This window comes from Hemiscyllium ocellatum, chromosome 8 (assembly GCF_020745735.1).
Source record: "Hemiscyllium ocellatum isolate sHemOce1 chromosome 8, sHemOce1.pat.X.cur, whole genome shotgun sequence".
In the NCBI taxonomy this organism is placed as follows: Eukaryota; Metazoa; Chordata; class Chondrichthyes; order Orectolobiformes; family Hemiscylliidae; genus Hemiscyllium; species Hemiscyllium ocellatum.
The window spans coordinates 46768297-46790410 of record NC_083408.1 but is presented as its reverse complement, the minus strand read 5'-3'; the positions used below and the strand labels follow the sequence as shown (position 1 = coordinate 46790410).

The 22114-nt window shown below is 42.8% G+C and overlaps 1 protein-coding gene across 14 annotated transcripts in view; it reads left to right on the top strand.

The window, feature by feature from the left end:
- Positions 1–22114, top strand: part of ryr3 (ryanodine receptor 3) — a 366212-nt gene that overhangs the window by 158835 nt on the left and 185263 nt on the right. For all 14 annotated transcript variants that reach the window (XM_060828910.1, XM_060828909.1, XM_060828911.1 and 11 more), the window contains 5 exons: positions 4806–5011; positions 7423–7597; positions 13435–13643; positions 15883–16088; positions 19292–19361. In XM_060828910.1, the coding sequence (XP_060684893.1) occupies positions 4806–5011; positions 7423–7597; positions 13435–13643; positions 15883–16088; positions 19292–19361 (866 nt within the window). The remainder of the gene's footprint in view (positions 1–4805; positions 5012–7422; positions 7598–13434; positions 13644–15882; positions 16089–19291; positions 19362–22114) is intronic.

Sequence of the window (22114 nt, the reverse complement as noted above, 5' to 3'; positions counted from 1 at the left end):
CATTGAAGAGAAATAGACATGAAAGAGTCATTCATCTGCTTGGACATGAGTGGGAGGAAGAAGATTAAAGCAGAAGATCTGTGAGCGGGTGGAGGCCAGGGGTGATGAAAGGTTTCATGGTGTAACAGCCTGTGAATGAGATAACAGATATAGTGGAGAAACAAAGGTTGTATCCGAACGAAGCTTTAAATCACCACATCAAGAACCACATCAAGATGTCTGAATGCAACTTGAAGGAATAAAGAAAGAAGCAGCTTGAAGATCAATTCAGGAAAACAAAGGGAAGCAACAAAAGTGCACAGAATAAGATGGAGGAAGAGGTTATAATATAAAGTAGTTGAACTCAGTGTTGAGCCCAGACAGCTATGGAATGCTGAGTCATATAATGTGTTGTTCCTTGAAATAATGTTGAACTGCACTGAAGCATTTCAGCACACTATGGGTAGAACAGTCAGCATTGGAGCAAAGTGGAGGATCAATCTGACAAGCAAGAGGAATGTCTGAATTCTGAGGGTATCTGGCGGAGATGTGGTATTGGTGATCACCAATGACTTTATGCAACGGAACCTTTTTTCTGCTGATGCAGTCTGCTGCATTGTAATGTGGTGCTCTGAACATGACATGGATAATCTATAGCATCCTGCACCTGGGGGATGCCAGCCATTGGCAAAGCCTGTGGCCTCGGCTACAACACTCCACTCACCATGGAGTTAAAGATGAAGCAGTGTGATCTGACACACATCACATTGGGTATAGCCTTAATATATTTGCAATTTGGGGATTGAGAGATCCCACACAAAATCCCAAGTGGATTCTTGGAAGAAGCCAGTTGCATGAAGAGCTTGAGTAGATTCCACCCTATGTCTTTCAGTTCTTAACACATTATACATTAATATGAATCAAACCATTCAAGTTATTTATAATTTCACAACTTTGAAGCCCAAGCTTTTAAATAATAATATGTTATGAATTATCATTAGGAAATTCAAAAGCAGTTTTCTCTCCAAATGTTTATATTTGGGCACACAGAGTGAGGAATGAAGGATATACTTAATCTTTGAGAAATGAAGGGTGGGATTTAACATTGGCAATTGGACTGTCACCTGCCAGTCAGAGAACTAGTGAGGAACTGTGCCACTTTCATTGAGGAAGTGCCCATCAGGTACTTCATTGGTCAGAGTCTGGCCTTACCCAGAAAGTAGGAACTTGAGCATGGAAATACTAGCTCCTGACAACTACTGACCACTGATTTGCTGACTGCTCTCCATAGTCTGTTGGTGCCACCAGAAACTCTGGCTGTACCCAGTAGAGGATTGCCAAAGGGCAGGCCACCAGTGGGTGAGAGGGTGGTGGTTACATGGAGGGACTGGCTGGCTTTTGGAAGAGGGGGAGTTGCACAAAAGAACATGGAAGCAGCTCTCTCGACCTCCCCATTTTCTGCTACCTGTCAGGCAATGGGGGAACTGACAGCTGCCCAGGTTTTTCATGTGGTGACTCTCCTACTTGCTTGCTTACTTCATTAAGGGCAGCAATTAGCAGTTGGCCAAGATGGTCATGAACGGTCTTCTCACTCGGGTGGGGAGGGTCCCCATGCATTACTGTCCTGCTCAATTAAATGGAACCTGCTACCAAATTCACTGCTAAGGGAAGACAGTCAGTGCAGCCCTGTCAACATCATCTGACTGAAAACTATACGATTAACATGAGATATTTGTATCATCGATAGACACAGGTGAGGTGCCAGAAGACTGGAGGTTGGCTAATGTGGTGCCACTGTTTAAGAAGGATGGTAAGGACAGGCCAGGGAACTATAGACCAGTGACCCTGACATCGGTGGTGGGCAGGTTGTTGAAGGGAATCCTGAGGGACAGGATGCACATGTATTTGGAAAGGCAAGGACTGATTAGGGATAGTCAACATGGTTTTGTGTGTGGGAAATCATCTCTCACAAACTTGATTGAGTTTTTTGAGGAAGTAACAAAGAGGATTGATGAGGGCAGAGTGGTAGATGTGATCGATATGGACTTCAGTAAGGTGTTTGACAAGGTTCCCCATGGGAGACTGATTAGCAAGGTTAGATCTCACAGAATACAGGGAGAACTAGCCATTTGGATACAGAACTGGCTCTAAGGTAGAAGACAGAGGATGGTGGTGGAGGGTTGTTTTTCAGACTGGAGGCCTGTGACCAGTGCATTGCCACAAGGATTGGTGCTGGGTCCTCTACTTTTTGTCATTTACACAAATTATTTGGATGTGAGCATAAGAGGTATACTTAGTAAGTTTGCAGATGATGCCAAAATTGGAGGTGTAATAGACAACGAAGAGATTACAACAGGATCTTGACCAGATGGGCCAATGGCCTGAGAAGTAGCAGATGAATTTAATTCAGATAAATGTGAGGTGCTGCATTTTGGGAAAGCAAATCTTAGCAGGACTTATACATTAATGGTAAGGTCCTATGGATTGTTGCTGAACAAAGAGACCTTGGAGTGCAGGTTCATAGCTCCTTGAAAGTGGAGCCGCAGGTAGGTAGGATAGCGAAGAAGGCATTTGGTATGCTTTCCGTTATTGGTCAGAGTATTGAGTACAGGAGTTGGGAGGTCACCTTACGGCTGTACAGGACATTGGTTAGGCCACTGTTGAAATATTGTATGCAATTCTGGTCTCCTTCCTATCGGAAAGATGTTGTGAAAGTTGAAAGGGTTCAGAAAAGATTTACAAGGATGTTGTCAGGGTTGGAGGATTTGAGCTACAGGGAGAGACTGAACAGGCTGGGGCTGTGTTCCCTGGAGTGTTGGAGGCTGAGGGGTGACCTTATAGAGGTTTACAAAATTATGAGGGGCATGGATAGGGTAAATAGGTAAAGTCTTTTCCCTGGGGTTGGGGAGTCCAGAACTAGAGGGCATAGGCTTAGGGTGAGAGGGGAAAGATATAAAAGAGACCTATGGGGCAACTTTTTCTCAAAGTGGGTGGTGCGTGTATGGAATGAGTTGCCAGAGGAAGTGGTGGAGGCTGATACAATTGCAACATTTAAGAGGCATTTCGGTATATGAATAGGAAGGGTTTGGAGGGTAATGGGCCGGGGGCTGACAGGTGGGACTAGATTGGGTTGGGATATCTGGTTGGCATGGAGGGGTTGGACCGAAAGGTCTGTTTCCATGCTGTATATCTCTATGACTGTATGACTCTATACAGAAACATATTTGAAGAAACTTGGGATATTTAAAGAATAGCAGTAAAGGTAATAAAGAGTAAAGAAGTTTACATGATGCATTATAGAATCCTTACAACACGGAAAGAGGCTATTCAGCCCATTGAGTCTGCATTGACCCTTTGAAGAGCAACCCATCCAAATTAAGGTTCCCCCACCCTATCCCTGAATTTACCAAGGCTAATCCCTCGAGCCTGAACATCCTTGGACACTATAGAGTAATTCAGCATGGCAAGTCCACCTAACCTTGCATATCTTTGGACTGTGAAAGGAAATCAGAGCACCTGAGGAAACCCATGCAGACACGGGGAGATTGTGCAAATTGCACACAGATAGTGACCCAAGGCTTTAAGCGAACCCAGGTCCCTGGTGTTGAGAGGTAGCAGTACTAACCACTAAGTCACCATGCCAAATCTGTACGTCTGAGTAATAGTATGGCCAAGAAAGCAACTTTATGAGCAGATCTAATTTTTTTTTGACTAAACTTAAAATGAAAATGCAGCTGTGTTTTTATGTACGGAACTGAAGTCACAAATAAAATGATGTTGGCCAATTGCAGTGAAAATCTGAGATCAAGCCATATAATTAGCACCACTTGTGTGATGCTCACTATATTGATTTCTTCATTCAGAGGGTTAGTGAGGCTGGCTGCATCTAAGTTTGAAAGAAATAAGACAAATAACAGGCGATCTTGCCTGAGATCACCATCTTCAAATGCTCAGTTTGCCATGGGGCAGTGCATTACCCATCCAAAATTTAAAACATCGCCAGCTTCAATAAAAATTTTGTCCACATTAATAATATTTATAACGTTGTTTTTAGAAGAATGTGAGTTTTATAATCCAGAATTATGACAGTCCATTCCTTCAGTGCAAATGTGGTGGAACAAACTTTATTGTTGCCTCCTAAATTCTTCAAGCAGACCCATTCATACGCCTTGGATCAATAGGGCTGCTTCAGAGATTGTCACCCTGATGTAGAGTATCCCATTCTGTTCTCCTGATGTACCAAAATGATCCTTCCAGTTCTGCAGAGCTTTGATTGCCAAGAAAATCCAATGAAGCTGTAAGTGCAGTCAATAAAAATAATGAATCTTGTTTCTTTAAAAAAAAATGCAAATATGGAACAGTTTTGGGATCTATTTCCTTTCTCTTTGAACATTTGGGGATCTACACAGGCCCTGAAAAGAACCCAGACCATTCTTCAGCTCGCCAGAGTTCAGGAGCCAGGGAAGGGTATACTGGGTCACCCAGTAACTTCCCCTGGCATATCTTTGATGTGTTGTGTTGAGGATATTAGTAACTTTCTCAACCTACCATGTTTACACCCATCCTAGCACCAGAACTTAATGAGGAAATCCAGCAGAATTTGGTTCCACTTCAAAAGCATGTTATCAGATAGACAAATATTATTGGAATTGGAAATTTGTCAAGTTACGAGAGACTGAAATTTATTTAGTTTATCTGTCATTATGATGGAAGTATTCTATGTCAAAATTTTTATCTACCAATGTGTTGACATTGAAAAGTTCTTTACTTGAAATGCATTTTGTCACCTCTTAAATGTGATAATTTGCCATTTTCTGTATTTTAAGCTGGTGAAACAGTGGAAAAAATTAGCATTGACAAGATCCGTTTCTTCCGAGTGGAGGAGACCTATGCAGTCAAGACTGGAAAGTGGTACTTTGAGTTTGAGGCAGTGACAGCAGGAGAAATGCGTGTTGGCTGGGCAAGGCCAGCATGTAGACCTGACGTCGAACTCGGAGCTGACAGCAATGCCTTTGTATTTAATGGCTATAAGGTTTGTGATGTGCTGCTGTGGAAAACCTGTGAAGTGCGGGCAGTCAACTTACTCAGAATCTGAGGATGGCTTCAATTTTCAAAAACATGAGTATTCTCACCAAAAAAAAAAATGCTTATTTATTTTGCAAAGTATGCTTGAAAAATAGTTCTTACCCTTAATGAAAGTATTTTAAACCAAACAATTAATCATCTAAAATATTGTGACAAGAGAAACATTTTGCCAGAATCTTTTGTTGTGCACTCACCAAGACAAATGCAAGGAAACCAAATGTCAAAACATTCACAATGTTTTATTTTACAGGAGAAATGGGTACTGATTGGTTGGCAAAACCTGATTGCTTTGCTTTCTCCATGGCAACATCTTGGGCAAGAAGACTTGCCTTGCTAATCAGCCAGCACCATTTTCTCCAGTAGAATATATTGCTGGATTGTTTGGAATTTTTCTGAAGGAGCAAGTTGCTTTTTATAGCAATTTTCAAATTCAATAATTGCCAATTGATTAATCTAAAATGCTACTTGGGGGTAGTCAGACATCTAGTACAGATTCTATTTAATTGCAGTCAATCAAAATAATCTTTGTCTTCCCCAATAGCATTACAAGTTGACAAGAATACATTTTCAGTTGCCAATGCTGAATTAACAGACAGTGGTGTGCAATAGGTACCTGTCATATGTCAAATAAAATTACTCCCAACAGCATACAGGCAGGTTCAGAGAGCTAACAGTGTTACTGATGGGTAGTTTGCTGTTTGGCTAGTTTTTTCTTTTCTTTGCTTCAGGATTTAAAGACCCACAACATCTTAAGTGGAGAGATATTCACCCAAATGGGTTCTTTTTAACAGAGCTGAAAGGCTTCCAAACAAATGTATGCCAGAGAGGCCCCAGCTCCATTCATGTATCTGTGGGAAATCGGGGGAAAGATTGGAATAGAGCAACACATCAGTGAAAGCTGCTAATGGGTCCTGAAAGGTGTCTCAGGCATGGGACACCAGCATCTCTGATATGGACAGTTAATGATACAGTGTGAGAATCAAACATGAGAACATGTCGAGCCATATAGGTGCATCTGTGATTCTTTTAGATCTTGGAACGTTTTGCCACTGTGTAAAATGAGAACTCTCTGCCATACTTCGCTATTTGTCTCTGAGGAAGTGATGAGTTTGCTCACTCTCAAAGAAAGTTCATCCAACACTGAAAACAACAAAATGCTGGAGATCACAGGAGGTCAGGCAGCATCCATGGAGAGAGAGAAAGCTTGACTCGAAATGTTAGCTTGCTCTATCTCCAAGGATGAACTGCCTGACATCCAGCATTTTTTGCTTCGAGTACAGATTCCAGTGTCTGCAGTAATTTGCTCCCACAGTTCATTATAGGAGGTGTTTAATGCATCTGCATGCAGTTGAGGTCCATTAAATGTTAGTACTATCTTCAGTCGAAGAGTGGAATAGCTTGTGGCACATAAGTGTAAAGGGTAGTTGTGACCTGATTAGCCTGTGGCCCAGGAATACATGCATTTAAATGATGCTGTGTGTTGACTGATAACATGACATAACGTTTGAAAACCACATCTTGGCATACGAGGTGTTCCTTGGTCAGACAGAGATTTGGGCTCCCTGTGCTTGTGGGTGCCATTTGTCTGAAATGTTACTTGCTGACCTGAAGTCCCTCTTGCTTTTTTTCTTGTCAGAAGTTAAGATAGAAGGAAAATGCCAATGCAAAAGGCAGTGCAACTTACTGAAATGAGACAAGTGGGAAAATAAATGGCCCCAGTGACTGGCACAAAGAGAATGAAGAAATACTTGGCATTTGTGGATGAATCAGTCTGAACATGAAATCAAGTTAATGGAGATAGAATCACCCTGATGTATTAAAAACTGTGTTCCCAAAAATGGCACTGCTTCCACCAGAGATTAGGGCCACATTTTCCCAAATCCCTAAAAACGAATAGCACGATGGAATGTACTGTTCACTGAATAACCTGTTGTTGCAAAGACCTGTTAAGCCATTGCCATGGCCATTTAGAAATTGATTGGGTAAAACTGCTGTGTATTGCTAACGTCATATCCTGTTTGTTTTTGTAATTGTGTCATAGCATTTGCAAAATACCATGACAGCAACTGTTAAGTCACATAGAAAACGTATTGGTTAAGAACTGCTTCTGGAAGGAGATCTTTCCCCTACTGAAATACCATAAAATGCCATTATTTCTAATATCTAATAATTGCCCCATTGAGTAAAATTGTTTTGAATTAATGTGGATTGTTCATATTTATTCTTGTTAGAATTCACTACGAATTCACTGGAAGTATTATGGATTAGCAACATGAATGTGTGTTGATTGTTGAAGACTTCTAGTAATATTCAAGCATATTTAATGCACTAAGAATAAGACGTCATGATCTTTTTCAGGCTCAGTGTTGGCATCAAGGTGCAGCTTACTTTGGCCGCACCTGGCAGCCTGGTGATGTCGTTGGCTGCATGATCGATCTGCATGATAAATCAATGGTATTTACTCTGAATGGAGAACTCCTCATTACGAATAGTGGCTCAGAACTCGTCTTTACAGATTTCCATATTGAAGATGGTGGGTTAATGTTTGTTATTTCACTTTAACATTAACCATTTGAATTAGACATATGTGTTAGATTATTGATAGTTTTGGTATTTTTCATAACTGCATAGTACTGACCAAATAAAAATATGAGACTTTCACTGTTTCATGGGATGATACAGGTAAAAATATGAAGTTATTGCTGTTGTAGCTAAAATATAACAAGCATCAATTTAAAGGGCAGTATACACAAGATTTCCACACCGTAGGGATTCTTCTATGATTCTATGATAGCTTTAGATAATGAAGGCAGTTGGGTCCATTTCATCTCATCATTCGGAATATTATGGCATTGGCATAAATCTGGAATAGACTTTGATACATTAGCACTCAGCTGTTGGGAGACAGATACAATAAACCCAGCTCCTATACAATTCCGCTCTTGGTGGCCAATGCCATTTTGACAATCTGGCCTCATTTGAATTTCATCAGTGATTTGTTTGGGCACAGCAACCCAGTGATCAAAAAGATTGTCAATGTGTAAACATGTGAAATAGGAGCAGAAGCAGGCCATTCACCCCCTCCTGCCTGCTCACCTATTCAGTAATATGCCTGATCTTATTTGTGTTTGGCATGTCACATTCCCATCTGCACCCAATAACCTTAATCTACCTCTGTCCTAAAAACATTCAATTGTCCTGTTTCCAGTAAAGTTTGAGGCAGAGTTTCAAGGTCACACAGACTTTTGACAATATAAACAATGTTCGCTTCCTCTTAGCACAACACCTAATTAGCATCCTAGTTCTGGACTCGCCCATGACAGAAAATATCCTTCCACATCCAAGACCAGGCAATCCTGTCCACTGTGCTCCCTTGCCTTCTTCACTCATAGCCACATACTCCCCAACCCCAATCCCTGAGCAAATCACAAAATCCTGTCCTAAGGGATGCAATAGCCTCCTGGTACAAAGAATCTAGGTAACTTTCCCTTCCCTGATGAGTCGGTAATCTGGGAATTTCTCTGTGGAACCCAGCTAATTCTGGAAGGCTTAGTTTGGGAGGGGGAGTGTGGGGTTCAGGCGTTCCCAAGGAAGGGCCCCAGCAGTTGGTAATTGGGTGAGCTGTTTCTTCAGGGGTAAGCAAGAAGTGGCTTCACTGAAGACAACTAATGCTGGAGATCCCAGGGGATCAGGCAGCATCCGTGGAGCAAGAGCAAGCTAACGTTTCGAGGCTAGATGTCTCTTCATCAGAGCTGAAGTAAAGTGTGGAGGGGACAGCATTCATGCTATATTTGGTGGGGGAGCACTGGGGTTTGGGTGCCGATATTGATAGTTCAGTTTAAGTGATCGGAATGTGAGAATGGCAGAACAATGGTATGTCTCCTGCCAGACCTGAAAGGATAATAAGTGGAATAGGTAGAGGAGAGGATACGATAACAAGGTAATAAGAACGGGAAGGAATGGTCACAATTTAACGGTACTGTACTCAAAATTTTTGTGAATGGCCTGCAGTAAGGACTTCTTGACTACACCACCATAACTGGTGATGAGTGGTTTCTGGATTAGTAGTGCTGGAAGAGCCCAGCAGTTCAGGCAGCATCCAAAGTGCAGCGAGCTCAACGTTTCGGGCAAAAGCCCTTCATCAGGAATAAAGGCAGTGAGCCTGAAGCGTGGAGAGATAAGCTAGAGGAGGGTGGGGGTGGGCAGAAAGTAGCGTAGAGTATAATGGGTGAGTGGGTGAGGAGATGAAGACGATAGGTCAGGGAGGAGAGGGTGGAGTGGATAGGTGGAAAAGGAGCTAGGCAGGTAGGACAAGTCCGGACAAGTCATGGGGACAGTGCTGAGCTGGAAGTTTGGAACTAGGGTGAGGTGGCGAAAGGGGAAATGAGGAAACTGTTGAAGTTCCCATTGATGTTCTGGGGTTGAAGTGTTCCGAGGCGGAAGATGAGGCGTTCTTCCTCCAGGCGTCTGGTGGTGAGGGAACGGCTATGAAGTAGGCCCAGGACCTCCATGTCCTCGGCAGAGTGGGATGGGGAATTGAAATGTTCAGCCACAGGGCGGTGTGGTTGATTGATGCGGGTGTCCCGGAGATGTTCCCTAAAGCGCTCTGCTAGGAGGTGTCCAGTCTCCCTAATGTAGAGGAGACCGCATCAGGAGCAACGGATACAATAAATGATATTAGTGGATGTGCAGGTAAAACTTTGATGGATATGGAAGGCTCCTTTAGGGCCTTGGATAGAGGTGAGGGAGGAGGTGTGGGCACAGGTTTTACAGCTCCTGCGGTGCAGGGGAAAGTGCCAGGATGGGAGGGTGGGTTGTATGGGGGTGTGGACTTGACCAGGTAGTCACGGAGGGAACGCCGTGATGTCGAACAATTCTTCCGTCGCCTCCGCCTCCGAACTTACTTTCACAATCAGGATCCCCACCAACCTTCCGAGGAACCCTTTGGCCACCTCCAACACACCGCATACACCTGGTCACCTCGCGCTGGCCTATTACCTGCCCTCGACCTCTTCATTTCCAACTGCCGCCAGGACATTAACCGCCTCAACCTGTCTACCCCCCTCCCCCACTCCAACCTCTCACCCTCACAACGTGCAGCCCTCCAATCCCACTGCTCCAATCCCAACCTCACCATCAAGCCAGCTGATAAAGGGGGCACAGTGGTAGTCTGGTGCACTGGCCTCTACACCGCTAAAGCCAAACGCCAACTCGAGGACACCTCTTCCTACTGCCCCCTCGACCATGACCCCACCTACCATCACCAAATCATCATCTCCTAGACCATACAGAACCTGATCACCTCAGGAGATCTCCCACTCACAGCTTCCAACCTCAGAGTGCCGGAACCCCGCACTGCCCGGTTCTACCTCCTTCCCAAGATCCACAAGCCTGACTACCCTGGCCGACCCATTGTCTCAGCATGCTGCTGCCCCACTGAACTCACCTCTACCTACCTCAACACTGTCCTATCCCCCATAGTCCAGGAACTCCCCACATACATTCGAGACACCACCCACGCCGTCCACCTCCCACAAGACTTCTCTGGCCCCCAACGCCTCCTCTTCACCATGGATATCCAATCCCTCTACACCTCCATCTGCCATGACCAGGGCCTCCAAGCCCTCTATTTTTTCCTCTCCAGACGTCCCCAACAGTACCCTTCCACCGACACACTCTTTCGTTCGGCTGAACTGGTCCTCACCCTTAACAATTTCTCCTTTGAATTCTCCCACTTCCTCCACACCAAAGGGGTAGCCATGGGCACACATATGGGCCCCAGCTATGCCTGTCTCTTTGTTGGCTACGTAGAATAGTTGATCTTCCGTAATTACACCGGCACCACTCCCCACCTCTTCCTCCGCTACATTGATGACTGCATTGGCACCACCTCGTGCTCTCTCGAGGAGGTTGAGCAATTCATCAACTTCACCAATACATTTCACCCTAACCTTAAATTTACCTGGACCATCTCTGACACCTCCCTCCCCTTCCTGGACCTCTCCATCTCCATTAATGACGACCGACTTGACACTGACATTTTTTACAAACTCACCGACTCCCACAGCTACCTGGATTACACCTCTTCCCACCCTACCTCCTGCAAAAATGCCATCCCGTATTCCCAATTCCTCTGCCTCCGCCTTTTCTGCTCCCAAGCAGACCAGTTCCACCATATAACACACCAGATGGCCTGCTTTAGAGACCGCAATTTCCCTTCCCAAGTGGCTAAAGATGCCCTCCAACGCATTTCGTCCACATCCCGCACCTCTGCTCTCAGACCCCACCCGTCCAACGGTAACAAGGACAGAACGCCCCGGTGCTCACCTTCCACTCTACAAACCTTCGCATAAACCAAATCATCCGCCGACATTTCTGCCACCTCCAAAAAGACCCCACCACCAGGGATATATTTCCCTCCCCACCCCTTTCCGCCTTCCGCAAAGACCGTTCCCTCCGTGACTACCTGGTCAGGTCCACACCCCCCTACAACCCACCCTCCCATCCAGGCACTTTCCCCTGCCACCGCAGGAACTGTAAAACCTGTGCCCACACCTCCTCCCTCACCTCCATCCAAGGCCCTAAAGGAGCCTTCCACATCCATCAAAGTTTTACCTGCACATCCACTAATATCATTTATTGTATCCGTTGCTCCTGATGCGGTCTCCTCTACATTGGGGAGACTGGGCGCCTCCTAGCAGAGCACTTTAGGGAACATCTCTGGGACACCCGCACCAATCAACCGCACTACCCTGTGGCCCAACTTTTCAACTCCCCCTCCCACTCTGCCGAGGACATGGAGGTCCTGGGCCTCCTTCACCGCCGCTCCCTCACCACCAGACGCCTGGAGGAAGAGCACCTCATCTTCCGCCTCGGAACACTTCAACCCCAGGACATCAATGTGAACTTCAACAGTTTCCTCATTTCCCCTTCTGCCACCTCACCCTAGTTCCAAACTTCCAGCTCACATGACTTGTCCACATGACTTGTCCGGACTTGTCCTACCTGCCTAGCTCCTTTTCCACCTATCCACTCCACCCTCTCCTCCCTGACCTATCACCTTCATCCCCTCACCCATTGTACTCTATGCTACTCTCTCCCCACCCCCACCCTCCCCTAGCTTATCTCTCCACGCTTCAGGCTCACTGCCTTTATTCCTGATGAAGGGCTTTTGCCCGAAACGTTGAGCTCGCTGCACTTTGGATGCTGCCTGAACTGCTGTGCTCTTCCAGCACTACTGATCCAGAATCTGGTTTCCAGCATCTGCAGTCATTGTTTTACCTTAGTGATGAGTGGAGCTTGCTTTAAAATTGCCTTGGAATTTGATTGCTATCACAAGTTGCTGACTTGCTGTGTTTGTTGAAGGAGTTTGGGTCATCTATTGCACATCAAAATCACAGAAACCCGAATCAGGGAGAAAATTGTTTTATTGATTTCTGTGCATCTGTGTTAAGGCTAAGAGCCATTGCTTTTAAAATCATTGAAATAAAGTTAGGAATAACTTGGCTGTTTTGCTGTGTGGTACATTAGGGTCTTGATATTACCACTTTGTGATCAGAAATTTTTTATGCAATACCAAGAATATATGCTTCACTTGTCACTTACAAGTATTTGACTGTTTTATTTTGCATTAAATTACATCCCATAAATGAGGATTAAATTAGACCACAAAGAGGTTTCCTTGTCTTTCAACAAAGCAATGTTGGTACAGAAATAAACTAAACCAAGAAACTGTGATTTGTTTTAGATAGACCCCATGTGACTTAGAGGAGGTCTTGAGGTGCAGTTGGTAGAGCCTTCTTAGCCAGCATCTCCCAGGTTCGAGTCCCACCTCAGTACTTGATGAACAAGTCTGGTTCATAATATGGCCAAACATTTTGAGTTGCATACAAAACACTTTTCACTGTATTTTATAACAAGATGCACATGACAATAAATAAACCAAACTAAATCAAATTAAATCCTTCCAAAACATGCTAGTGGCAGATGATGAGAGCATTCGAGATTTTGGGCCACCGATGTGATGGAAAGAAAGTTGGAGTCTCTACTATGTCTAGCACATTCCCACAGCAACTCAGAGTCCCTGAGTGAACTGTAACCATGTGACTCACTTCAACTCTCACTCTATGTAATGTGGAGGGGATACCCTGGGTATTCGTCATTTTTATCAAATCCTGAATATTTCATGTTGATCTAGGTTATCATGCTTAATAATCATCAGCACAGGTTTATTTTTATTATGGACAATGTAATATGCCATGTACCCTTCTGTCACGACAATCTAAATTTTGATACATGTATTCTCTTATTTACTAGCTATCTCAACAAACCAATATAAAATATGATTTTGGTTTCCTCCCATAACTCTAGGTTTCATCCCAATTTGTTGTCTGGGCCTGTCTCAGATAGCTCGCATGAATTTCGGAGAGGATGCCACCACTTTCAGATACTATACAATGTGTGGTTTACAAGAAGGTTATGAACCTTTTGCAGTAAACATGAATCGTGATGTAGCTATGTGGTTCAGTAAGCGATTACCTCAGTTTGTTCCTGTACCAAGAGATCACAACCATATTGAGGTAAGTTAGAAACTGTGACTAAACTCTACATACATGCATTGAAAATGATATTGGCTTACGCACACTATGTTGTTTTCATAGGAGAATGAAAGTAGAGATAAACCCCCAAGTCCGTTCTAAACTGCAGCATGCTGCTGTACAGAGGGACCTGGGTGTCCTTGTGCATGAATCACAAGACGTTTGTTTAAAGGTGCAATTAAGAAGACAATTGGAATATTGTCCTTCATTGGTAGAGGGATGGAGTTTAAAAACAGGGAGGTTATGCTGCAACTGTATAGGGTGCTGATAAGGCCACACCTGGAGTACTGCGTGCAGTTTTAGTCTCCTTACTTGAGAAATGATGTACTGGCACTGGAGGTGCACGGAGGAGGTTCACTAGGTTGATTCCAGAGAGGGATGGCTTATTGAGGAGAGATTGAATAGACAGTATTCATTAGAATTTAGAAGAATAAAGAGAGATCATTTAGAAACACACACAGTTATGAAGGGAATAGATAAAATAGAAGGAGCGAGGTTGTTTCCACTGGTGGGTGAAACTAGAATTAGAGGGCACAGCCCGAAAGTAAGGGGAACAGATTTAGGACCAAGTTGAGGAGGAACTTCTTCATCACAACGGTTGTAAATCTGTGAAAGTCCCTGCCCAGTGAAGCAGGTGAGGCTACCTCTTGAATGTTATTAAGGCAAAGATTAATTTTTGAACAGTAAAGGAATTAAGGGTAATGATGAGAAGGCAGGTAGGTGAAGCTGAGTCCACAGAAAAATCAGCCATGATCTTACTGAATGGTGGAGGAGGCTACATCCTACTCCTGCTCCTATTTCTTATGCTTTTATGTAACCCTGGGAAATCAGAGGAATCTATGTACGTAATTAAATTAAAATATTCAGAATCGATTTTGTTAGTAACTGATTATTCGCTCATTTTAAAGCAATGATTTTGATTACAGAACATGTCTGTGATACCTACCGTGGAAAATTATTAAACTGTGCCCTTATTAGTAAATAGATTATTCTCGGGGGGCAAGCCATTTAGAGGAGTTCAAATGTTGGAAGGGTATTATTTGCTTTTCGTCTTTGTAATTGGTTCTTTTCATTATTGGAACAGATTTCTAATTTCTGAAGTTTCAGCTATTTGAAACCTTCTGGGAATCATATTGTAATGTTTGTGGTGCACTTTTTACAATTCCTTTGGAATGCATGCCTCTGGCTATATCAAATTATTTCTAACTTTAATGAAAATAACAGAATTGTGCTGTTTTTTTCATGTGCATAGAATTTGGTAATCCAATAATTGAGAGCACCAGGAATTTAATAGACTTTAAAAATATTAATCTGAAGCTTTGGTGCATTGTATTGGTACAGTTAATTATAACTATAATGGATGTAAGTTGCTATAGTTTTGTGATGCAATGGCTCGAGTGCCTGCTACTACCTCGAAGCTCCACATTTTAAATGCAACCCAGGACTTGAAGACTGGGGAAGCTAAGTGTATAATGTGGCCTAACGGGTCAAATTGCAAATTCTTCCAACACTATTGGCAAGTGGGAAAAGCAAACGAGCTTCCTGGTCAGCCAAGAGATGGAAAAAAAACAATGAATTCTTTGCTTCCACTTTTATGGACTACAATATGCACGGTAAAAGTGTAGATTGCCACAGTACTTTGAACTCCCTAAATGAAATGTAACGCACCAATACAAGATTGTTGTGAAGATCCATTTAGACAATACATGTTAACTTACAATCTTTTGCTTATGGTGTTATTAAGTTGATGTTAGCGCCTCAATATTAAACCTACCATTGAAGATTGGGTAGGGCAGTTGAAAGATTTAGTAACAAAAACAACTCCAACCTGACTTGAAAATGCACCATTATCCCATCAGTGTTGTCGGTTTGAAATCTTGAATGCCTTCCCTATAACAGCACTGTACCTATACCAAATGTTCTACAGGTGGTTCAAGATGGCAGCACACTGCCACCTCTCAATTGAAATTGGAGATGGGCAATAAATGCTGTCTTGGCCCATGAATGAATAATAGAAAAAAGCCATTGTGCCTGCTTATTGTCTTAATGGCTTTTGTATGTCTCTTCATTGTGAGCTGGGATAATATTTTAAGATGTTTAAATTGGGTTGCCCCTGTGCAACTGTGACTAATTTCAATTTATTATGTAAATAATAATAAAACTTTAATGTTCCATTTTTTTGATAGAGACCTTACATTAATAACTAAAATCCAAATTACAGGTAACAAGGATTGATGGGACTGTTGACAGTCCACCCTGTTTAAAAGTCAATCACAAAACCTTTGGCACTCAAAACTGCATTACTGAAATGACATACTACCGTTTGAGTATGCCTGTTGAGTTCCATGCAGCGTCTAAACATGAAGGCATTCCACATGATGATGGACTTCAAAATGCGGAAACGTTATCGGGAAAGCCGAAACAAAGGTGAGCTCTCCGCAGTCGAGGAAGGTATTTTATACAGGGTAGAAGCTCACACATCTGATTGTATTGGCTTGTTTCCAGAAATATTTGATTGCAAGATACGTGCATGCACTATTCCTCACATTACAGCAATTAACTGCAGATTTTTAATAGGTCGTCGACCTCGCAAAGGCAAATGCCTGTATTAACATTGCATTCTCAAAGTGCATAAAATACTGTACAACTAATGGATTATGTTCAATTTGTGCAGATAAATGCATGAGCCAATTTTGCAGACAGCGAGATTGCCAAATAACAGTTGGAGCAAACAAGCAGGTTATATGTTTGGTGAATTTAATTGATATAGAGATGTTGACTCGCACCTGTGGGTCACTCACTGCTTTTCTTCAGGTAGTTCCATGAGAGATAAACCCATGTGAGCTGTCACTGCCTCATTTTAAGTCAGTCGAAAGAAAATCTGCTGTGATCCACATTCAGTGCAGATCCACTGCTGCCCATGTTGGTCCCCGCTAAAGTTGAATCTCATCCCTCGACCTACGAACAACATAGAATCCCCTTGGTACTACATGGGAATGTCAGCTTAGATTTTGTGCTCTACAACAGGACTTTCCCTATTAGTTTCAGGACCCCGATGCCAAAATCAAATTGGAGTCAGAAATGCAAGCTCTCTGGAGAGCAGACATTTGCTGTGATTTATCGTGAGTTGACTGATGAGTGGACAAACTTGCCATCTAAGGACAGCAGGAGTGCTCTTGAAACTGGTCAATAGGGACCCCCTCAGCATTGATGTAACAGGCACTGCCTTTTCAAACAAGTAAGCGAGACAGTGTATCCACATTCCAGTTTTCTAACGTGTTGAATAAAAATTAGACTAAGCACAGGGGTCACTGCCTGTTGCTGCAGCTAAAGTCAAGCCAGTGAAAAAGGACACAAGAAAAGAAACACAAATCTGCAAATGCTGGAAATCTGAAACAAAATCAAAATTGCTGGAGAAACTCAGAAGGTCTAGCAGCATCAGTGGAGAGAAAGCAGAATCTGGTGACCCTTCTTCAAACAGACCTCAAAACTTGAGTAGAACATTGGATCTACAAGAGGCTATCCCTGGACAGTTGGGTTGTTCGACAATAACCCACACCAACACAGCACCATTTACCCAGATGCAAACTTGGAAATCTCAGTCAAACTCGGACATTAGGTTTTAATAGGTCTTTAAATAGCCTTAATTGGTTATCTGCCACATACAGGCAGGTGGCCTTGTTGCACCTGGGATTGTTGTAAGAAATAATTTCAGTCAGGGTGTGAAATTCCATGTCTGTCAACCTTCATGTTTGTCCTTTAGCAAGGTGCAAACATTCAGCCCCAAGTCAACACTGAGAATTAAGCCCACGCCTTTCTGATCTGGAAGCAAAACATTATAAATGGACCTGACAACCGTAGATATTTACTATTGTGTGTGATAAATTTATTTGATGTGACTAAACAAGTCAAGCTAGTAGTGCTATGGCTGGACCCCATACAAGACTCCCTAATTCTCAGCTGAGGAGAGAAATACTGGCTCCCTTTCTTAATTCCTTTCACAACACCAGGGTCCCAGGTTTGATTCCAGCCTCTGGCAACTGTCTGTGTGGAGTGTGCACATTCTCCCCATGTCTGTATGCATTTGCTCTGGGTGCTCCGGTTTCCTCCCACAATCCAAAGATGTGCAGATCAGGTGAATTGGCCATGCTAAATTGCCCATTGCATTAGGTGCATTGTCAGGGGGAAATGGTTCTGTGTGGGTTACTCTTCAGAGGGTTGGTGTGGATTTGTTGGGCTAAAGGGCCTGTTTCCATGCTGTATGGAATCTAATCTAATTCAAACATTTCCCTCTGTCACAACAAGGTCAAATTATTACAAAAGATCCTTTTCCTCATGGATACCTTTCCCAATTCCAATGTGCATATATTTTGAAAGGAAACAATTTAACCAGGTTTTCCTGAGTTAAAGAATTGAAGCATATGTACACACAGATTAAAGATTAAAAGTGAATTAAAAAGGAACAGTTTAAACCAAAGAAGATTTCCAATTCAGTCTTTTGTTTGTGGGAAGTGGATGGGGAAACATAATTGTTAAGTTATGTGATTTCAGTGACATTTGAGAGATGTTGAGTAGATGTTTTAGAAATTCTGGGTTCTGCAAAATCGCTGGGAGGTGTTGTCTATTTTCATGGTCAGTAGTGGTTATTGACTGACAACTTGAGAGAGAGTGAGTGAGGGACATTCAGTTCTTTTTCTCTTTACCTGAAAGCAGAGAGGTATCTAATTGATGTTCTTCAACTTTAACCTTTACAGCACTAGAATACCAGATTAGGGCATATACCAGAGGTTAAGTTGGTTTTTAACTATTCTTTGCTATTGCAAGCAGGGGCAAACACAAACATGTCTTTCACTCAGACTGCTTTTCCTTTACTTCAGATTTTGCCCACACTCTGGGTCTGTGGTGGTGGTTTAGGATTTTCCGTTCTATGTCTTTGAGCCATTTCTCTAAGACTCGTTGCTAACTTTACAGGTGCAACATTCCATCACCCCTCCTGAGGTTGGGTATAATTAATACCGGAGTTTTTCTGCATTTACTGATTAGCATTTTTAGCCATCTATGGTGTGCATATTGTTTCTTTGAAAACCAAACAACATGTGTTACTGAAAAGTTCAATATACCTGTTTATAATTCAGGGCTGCCATCTATAGTCATAACAGTTGTCAAACCCAGAATCAATTTCACCAAATGAACTGTTGATAATCTACTAAGAGATGATAATGATCATCTAATAAATTATTTGAATTGAGTTACTGGGGCTTATTAAAGTGGCAAAAAAAAAATTTGTAGAAATAAATGATGGTTGTCTCCCAAGCCCTGTGTGTTTTATAATTTAAAAATCAAGTGCATGGGGAAGTGAATTCAAAGTAGATTTTCTGTGAACAAAGCTAACAGCCACGTTGTTCTGCACTTTCAAATAAACTATAGCGTTTTCTATTGAAAATTCATATTTTCAGTCCCAAGTTCTGTAATTTATTTAATGTTTCGTTAATAATTTGAATACAATATGATCTGTGTACTTCCACTTCTTAAGCAATTAGTAAATTTTTGGACTGCAATTTTTTTAACACACTCTGGTTTCCAAAAAAACTCTTGAAGATTATTGATGAAGTTTGTTGTTTTGCTTGTAGGGGTGCAAAGCTGAGTCGTGATATTCCTGGAGGTAGAGATAGTCAAGAGGCTGTTAGAAAATCAACAATGGTAATGTGTAAAGCATTAAAGATCAACATTTTCTGTTTAACATTTTGTATGAGAATAGGAACTTAATACCTATTGAATACCTGAGTATTGCATATAACATAGAAATATTCAGAAAGCCCAGTCTTCATTCCCAGAACGTTTACTTGTACAGTTTTTTTTTCTCAATAAGAGACTTGGATCCCAAGTTCATAGAATGCATTTGAGTTACAACCTCAGTTTATCTTCAGATGTCAATGTGTTGACCTGCCAGTGCTTCCCTGAAGATTTCTATTGATCTTTAGTCTAAACTTGAGCCTAGAGATTCCATGACTCTAACCCTGTCTTACAGGTGTAAAATGGACACTGAAGTGTCCAATATAATAATAAACCAAAGAAGTGTGAATGTTGTGTCCAGTATGGTAGCTGAAGTGCTCATGCCGCTGTCTGTCAATATGCTGGCCGTCATATAAGTAAAAACTCACGTGTAACTATCCGGTGCTTTTGTCTGAAATACATGTCAGTCTTTGTAAAGGAAAATCATATTTGCAAATCAAACTGTATCTGATTAAGTTCACCTTTACAAAATTGTTATTAGAGGCTACCTCTGGAAAGCTGCGTTTTATCTTTTTCCTTTGTTTGATTTGTGGAGCTGATGGAAGTGTTCTCCTTGCGGTTTAATTTTCAGTTTGCAACTCACTGCCAGTATTGCTTGCCTTGCCATTCCTCCAGTACTGATTCCCCTCAAACGGCATCCAAACAGGTTGATAAGGGTACCTCTTGGCAAGCTGTTTCTAGGTCATGATCGGTGTGTGAGATTTACTTGTGATAAATAAATGGGGGCTGACCAACCTATTCCCATAATCCTGCTAATTGCCGAATTAAACACATTCAGTGGACTAATAGGATTAGGGTATAATTCATTTGCTAGGTCTTTGAATACTGAATAGCAGGCACAGTAGCATAGGAATGTAGTAGGCCATTAATCTTCTTGAGTTGAAAAGTGTGGTGCTGGAAAAACACAGCAGGCCAGGCAGCATCCGAGGAGCAGGAGAATCAACGTTTCGGACATAAGCCCTTCCTCAGGAATGAGGCTGGTATTCCATACGGGCTGAGATAAAAGGTAGGGGGGAGGGACTTTGGGGGAGGGGCGCTGGGAATACGATAGGTGGAAGGAGGTGAGGGTGAGCGCTTCCACCTATCGTATTCCTAGCACCCCTCCCCCAAATTCCTTCCCCCCTACCTTTTATCTCAACCTGCTTGGCACACCAGCCTCAATCCTGAGGAAGGGCTTATGCCCGAAACGTCGATTCTTCTGCTCCTCAGATGATGCTTGGCCTGCTGTGATTTTCCAGCACCACACTTTTCAACTCTGGTCTCCAGCATCTGCAGTCCTCACTTTATCCTAGTGGATCTTAACCTACTGCGAATCCTCTTGCAAGGATGCCTACCTTGAAGAAGTTCTCCTCCTCCCTCTGCAAGGATCTCAGTGAGTCCCTCACTCACTGCACCCCCCCAGGTCATTTCCTCTGCCCTGAAGCTCTTCAGCCACGTCCTGAAACAGGCTCGATTTCTCCAGCTTCCTCACTTCCCTCCCCCCACCTTATCTCAGTCCCAACCCCCGGATTCAGCACCGCTCTCTTGACCTGCAATCTTCTTCCTGACCTCTCTGCCTCCACCCCCTCTCCGGCCTATCACCCTCATGCTCACCTCCTTCCACCTATTGTATTCCCAGCGCCCCTCCCCCAAATTCCCTCCCCCCTACCCTTTATCTCAGCCCGCTTGGCACACCAACCTCATTCCTGAAGAAGGGCTTCTGCCCGAAACGTCGATTCTCCTGCTCCTCGGATGCTGCCTGGCCTGCTGTGTTTTTCCAGCACCACACTTCAACTCTGGTCTCCAGCATCTGCAGTCCTCACTTTCTCTTCATTAACCTTCTTGAGTCCATTCCAATATTCAAAACTGATCTTTAACTCCATTTGCTTGACCTGAATGCTTACCTGGGAGAAAGTGAGGACTGCAGATGCTGGAGATCAGAGTCTAAAAGTGTGGCTCTGGAAAAGCACAGCAGGTCAGGCAACATCCGAGGAGCAGGAGAATCGATGTTGCAGGCATAAGCTCAATTCTCCTGCTCCTCGGATGCTGCCTGACCTGCTCTGATGTTAAAATTACCCTGCCTTGTCCAGAAAAAAATGGTATATTCTCTTCCACTGTGTTGAATTATTTTGTCCTTTGAAACTGTATGCCTATCTTCTATACTCCAGGAAGTATAAGTCATGTTGAAGTAAAAGAAGAAAAGGATGGCACAACATCAAGGGCCGAAGGGCCTGTACTGTGCTGTACTGTTCTATGTTCTATTTTCTACCTATGCACCACAACCTTTTAATGATTTATGTATCTGGTCACCCAAATCCTAATGTGTTGATGTGAAATAACCATCCAGCTTCTATCTCTGCAACTCCACACTTGGCCACATTGAACTCTGTTGCCACAGTTGTATTCATTGATGCCCTTTTTTTTAAACTCTCTGCTTTTATGCAATTTATTGAGCATCCTTACTTAGTACATTTTGCAAACTTAGATATTCAACACTATTCTTTTTTCCAAGTCCCATCTCCACCTGTATTCAGACTTGGCTGTGTTCAGACGTGATGATGAATGCCAGCAAGTGGTGATCCAAAAGTGTGCAGGGAAATGTTCACATGTATGAGTAGCAAATAGAGTTGTGTTTTATATCATTAAAAATAGATTTTTAAACTAATTGCACAATCTGTAAG